Raw genomic sequence first — 5,066 nt, 5'->3', positions numbered from 1 at the left:
TTGAAATGATATTACTGACAACAAATCAACTCATTCACTCTCACACTCATGAAGTCTCACACACACACACACACACACGCTCTCACACACAGCCGCTCTAATAATGGCACAGTTTTAGTGAGTTTTAACACAGATTTATTAGTCGTTGTGTGCAGTTCTTTCTTCTTACACAACAAATCCAAGCTGTACTGTGTTGCAATGGGGCCATGACCAGGTAGCATTAGTCTAACGGGGGGATGGCCAGCAGTGAGGCGTACAGTCTCCACATTCTCCTGTCGTCCGTGGCAACACGTTTACGCAGACCTGCTTCCTGTCTCAGTGAGACGCCGTGTGTCAGGGTGGTGACCGTTCCCGCTCTGCAGTACGCTGATGGAGACTGCTGACTAATACTTCTGGGCTGGACCAGATGGCTGGGCCAAGGTAGTACAGCGTGCTGTTGTGTGTGTGTGTGGATGTGTGTGTGGTGTGTACATGTACATGCATATGTCTTATAATCCGAATGAAAGCCACTTGTATGTGTGTGTGTGTGTGTGTGCGTCAGTCTACAGTGTAGATCGAGTCTTCAGTGCGCAACAATGTCAGTCACAGTCCGTCTGTCCCTTCCCCCCTCCCCCCTCTCCCCCCCCCCCCGCCCTGCAATTCCTCTGCGAGTCTCAGTGCTCCACAGTGCGCCAGTCTCGGTAAAATCAGTCTCGGTGTCATCCGTGAGCGTCGGTCAGCCCACCGGCCCCGTCGCGTCTGAGGCTCCGCGGGGTCCATGCGTCGGTGCGTCAGTGTGTCAGTGTCGGCGAAGCGTCGGTAGGTGCGGTGGGCGTCGGCTGGCCCGGCGTCAGTAGTGCCGGTATGGGGGTGGGCTCCCTCTCAGTGCTGGATCCTGCGGATGGACTGGATCTGGGGGGTCTGGCAGTGGGACCCCCAGTTTCTCCAGTGCTGGTAGTCCCCGCTGTGTCTCTCACACTCCATGATGTACTGCTGACCCCTGTATCCGGGGTACTCGTAGCACACAAACCTGCAGGGCCAGAGTGATGTAGAGAGAGGGAATGAGAGAGGAGCTAAGAGTACTCTTCAGCCTAATTCTTGGGTGTTAGGTCATTTGAGCATGCTCTGACCCTAACTCTAACCCTAACCCATGCCCTAACCCTAACCCTAACCCTAATCCTAACTCCAAGTGGCACCAAGCAATGAAATATCAGTGTGTAGTGTAGCAATGAAGCTGCCAAAAAGTGCTGAATAAGAGAGTAAGAAGTTTAATGATAAGTTCAGCCTGGACTCATCATTTAGCCAGTAGTCTACAACAAAGCACAAATGATCCCAGTGCTAGTGGGCTAGTGAGTGTATATCTTCTTTAATGTACATAGGCTGGATTTACCTTCTGTAATCAACTTCATTAGCCTCTTATAAAAATTTTAAATCATAGATTAATAAATGATAGTTTATATTATTACATTAATATAAACTAATTTTTTTCACACTCATTCCTTTTTGCTGTTTATCCCAGTATTTGCCCTTTTTATTGCTGTGGTACAATGCCTAGATCTTGACAGACTTGGGTCAGTGCCATCAATAACTCTGTTTCTATTCAATTCAATTCAATTCAATTTTATTTGTATAGCGCTTTTTACAGCACAAGTTGTCACAAAGCAGCTTTACATCGATCCCAGGCCTGAGACCCCCTGAGAGCAAGCCTAAGGCAATGGTGGCAAGGGAAACTCCCCAATTAACAGGAAGAAACCTTGAGCAGAACCCAGCTCAGAGAGGGAGCCCATCTGCTTCTGGCCGGCACTGGGCAGATAGAATTAGAGAGAGTCTTAAAGTTGTACAATGTACTTTAAGAAATTTGAGTTAGATAGACAGCAGTAATTAACGTCTCAAAAGTCTCAAAAAAGTCTCAAAAGTGACTTTTAGCCATGATCATTTCATTTTTAACAGGGGCTTTCTGGCTTAAACCTTTCCATAAGCATGTATTTATCTACTGTGGAGACTGCTTTCAGAGTCCCACAGTTCTACAAAGTGTACGCTGTTGCTTAGACTCTCATCTTACTAAAACTGGCTCACCTAAAATTAAAAGCCCCAGAGCTGGAGGAAGTGGCTTTGACCTGCTATTATAATATGTATATACAGTACTATATAAATATATGTGTCTATGCTGGGGTCAGTTGACTCCAGTGATCTTTGTATGAGAGGCTGTGTTTGCACTGCTTACATTGCCTAAAATGAGAATCAAACATAATTTTAGTTGGAATTCAGTTAGTAAAACGTATTGCATGTTATGGGAGACACACGGCATGCAAAAAAGTGCCAAAAACCAGGATTTTGATTGGTCTGACTGTGTTGAGTGTTGTGACTGTCTGAGTGTTGATATGAAGCATGTCGATTTTTTGTCAAAGGCTATGGATTTTGAAGTTTGTTTTTTTTTTCCACTTTCATCTCATTGTCATGCACTTCATATCTTGTCACAGGTCTGTCCCATGGCACATAAACAGGGCCAATTTTGCCACTGTGTTTTGCGCCCTTGTACAGACTGACCTGGCATACAGCTCTTTCACACTGCATATTCTATAATTGCACGGCTGGGCTCCACTGCAGTGGCTGAGCTATTAAACTGCTCCAGCACCTGGGTGCTGACCTCATGCTACTCGACCCCTCCTGGAGAGGTTTTGTGAAAGCGAGGGTCAGCTTGGGCATGCGTGCATTGGTGTGCATGCGGTGGTGTGCATACAGTGCGCCGTGGTATGCATGCAGCGTGCAGTGGTATGCATGTGGTGGCGTGCATGCAATTCACTGCGGTGTGCGTGCAGTGTGTAGTGGCATGCAGTGGCGGCGGCGGCCTGCGGGGGTCACTCACGCGCCGCACTGCACGTGCATGGAGCCAACTTCATTGTTGAACCAGCCCATGGCCTGCAGGGAGGGGTAGTCATCACACAGCTCCGCACAGCGACCCATGAAGTTCTCGTTCTCATAGATCATCATACGACTGCTCTGATGAGACTGCGAAATGAGAGAGAGAGAGAGAGAGAGGTCATGTTTTTAGCCTTTTCTTTTGTGTTGTGTTTTAACAGTTGGTAGAAGTTAAACATCATATCTCTGCTGTTTTGAGTGAATGCATTCTGTGTTTGACCGTTTGTTTCGTTTTGGCAACACAAATGTATATCTCCTGTGCAATTAAGTCTCACTTAAGTAAACCAAATTGAATTGGGCGGGGGGCACACCATGAGGCAGTAGTAGATGAGACGGACACAGAAACACACACACAAAGTGCATGCATATGTATATATCACGGAGGACACACACAATCACTCACAGCGCAGTAGATAGGTCGGAATGACATCATTCTCTCCACGTGGTAAGACAGGTTTCCACTGTAGGCGTCCCAGTGGGGGTACTCTCCCCTCTCCAGCACAAACTGCTGCCCCTGGAAGTCATGGTGCTCAAAGCCCACCCAGCTGGGGAGCGAGAGAGAGAAAGAGAGAGAGAGACAGAGAGAGGATTAGTACAGGGACTGCTTGGATGTTACACGTTTACAGGTTTTTTTTTCTGTTGTACTAGAAATATGTTATTTTGAAGCTGCATTCTCATGTTAAGTAAACAGTGACTGTAAGATTGTGAGACTTGCCTGAATAGCAAAAAAGCCACAAACCCCCTAATTACCACAAAGCATCTACATTTTATTAGAAAATTGTGTATCCAAGGAATAACCGCAGATCTCACTGTATCTGCACACTTGAAAATGGTCGTTTCTCACTGTTAAAAATGAACGACGCTACAGGATCTTAAAACATCTGTCTCAGAGGAGCTGGTAGGATATTCATTTATTGTTAGGCTTGATGATGGATGCAGCAACCAACTGGGCAATGCAGATAAAAACAATAGAGCAAAAGTGATGATCAAAGTCCCCAACAGGCCACAGAGACACAACTCTGAACCCAGGACACGTGACCAAAAGTTTTAACAAATCAAATTTTCACTGTGAGAAAGGTGTTCACAACCTGCCATATACCATGACTGACTGAACCGTGCACCAAGACAAAGAGGGTTAGCATTGCACGCATACAGAGACTGACTATGGTCTGCACAGTGCATTAATGCAGGGTTAACAGTCATAGATGAAGTGAGTGTCTCACACAGACTTTGACCTATGCAGTCCCCTGCGCACACACACACACACACACACACACACAACTCACGCTCCACTCTCCACCCTGACGGAGCGGATGTTGTCGAAACCGCAGTCCTGGATGTTGCAGCACTCGTTGGTGAACTCCTGACACTTGCCCTGGAAGTGCTCCTGCTCAAACACCGTCATCTGCAGGACAGAGGGAGTGAGAGAGAGAGGGAGGGAAGGTGGGAGGGAAGGAGGGAGGGTGGGGGGGGGGTGACTGACTCAACACCGTGTCTCTGTCGTCTGCATTCACACGCAGTGAGTGATGCTGTCAATGTATGACATTAAATCAATCACTGTGCCTGTATTAAATAATAGCGAGCAGTCATCACTTCACATGCACACAGATCCTAATATCTGAGGGCAAAACTAAAGATGCCACTGCTGAAATACGCTGTCACTCGAAGAAGGAACTACACGACAGCGTTCGGAGTTTGAGCCTGTGCTTGAGGTTACCTTGAAGAAAGGAGCCATGCCCATTCCTGAAGTCATCATGGGCTGCATCATGGGGGACCGAAAAGTTCTCTGCATCCTTCTACCAGGGGGAGTGGAGATGAGCAAGGTGGGAGGGGTGTGAGAGAGGTAGAGGGGAGGGGAGCGTGAGTGTGGGAGCACAGACAGTGAGGGTAACATTACCACGTTGCCCGTTGTCATTTTTCAGACGCTCTCATCCAGAGTGACTTACAAAGTAAGAGTAAAACAGAGCATCTGATAAAGTCACGCATCTTTCCGAGCGACTGCTGACCAGATTCAAACACCACACGGAATCGTTACCGTTACTATCACCGTTATACACGCTGCGGTGAAAAACTGAATGTACATAAAACACAGCCACAGCTGGGGAGTAAGTACATGGGGAGGTAGAAAAGTCACTGTCACAAAACTGTGAGGCAGAGTCATTCTGTCA

At 47.2% G+C, this 5,066-nt stretch overlaps 1 protein-coding gene across 1 annotated transcript; it reads right to left on the bottom strand.

Moving 5' to 3' along the window:
- Window positions 1-861: 861 nt before the first annotated feature.
- LOC118792987 (beta-crystallin A1-like) lies at window positions 862-4,690 on the bottom strand. Its single transcript, XM_036550902.1, has 5 exons — window positions 4,616-4,690; window positions 4,185-4,303; window positions 3,302-3,443; window positions 2,846-2,988; window positions 862-1,009 (listed from the first exon to the last, which is right to left on the bottom strand). The coding sequence occupies exons 1-5, from the start codon at window positions 4,688-4,690 to the stop codon at window positions 862-864; spliced, it is 627 nt and encodes a 208-aa protein (XP_036406795.1).
- Between the last annotated feature and the right edge of the window lie 376 nt (window positions 4,691-5,066).

Source organism: Megalops cyprinoides, chromosome 18 (genome assembly GCF_013368585.1).
Source record: "Megalops cyprinoides isolate fMegCyp1 chromosome 18, fMegCyp1.pri, whole genome shotgun sequence".
NCBI classification, from domain to species: Eukaryota; Metazoa; Chordata; class Actinopteri; order Elopiformes; family Megalopidae; genus Megalops; species Megalops cyprinoides.
This window is presented reverse-complemented; position numbering and strand designations above follow the sequence as displayed.

Coding starts and splice junctions, on each gene's coding strand:
- LOC118792987 (XM_036550902.1), bottom strand. CDS start 4,690: ATGCAGAGAACTTTTCGGTCCCCCATGATGCAGCCCATGATGACTTCA. Junction 4,304..4,615: donor GCATGGCTCCTTTCTTCAAG/GTAACCTCAAGC, acceptor TCTGTCCTGCAG/ATGACGGTGTTTGAGCAGGA. Junction 2,989..3,301: donor TCCGACCTATCTACTGCGCT/GTGAGTGATTGT, acceptor CTCATTTCGCAG/TCTCATCAGAGCAGTCGTAT.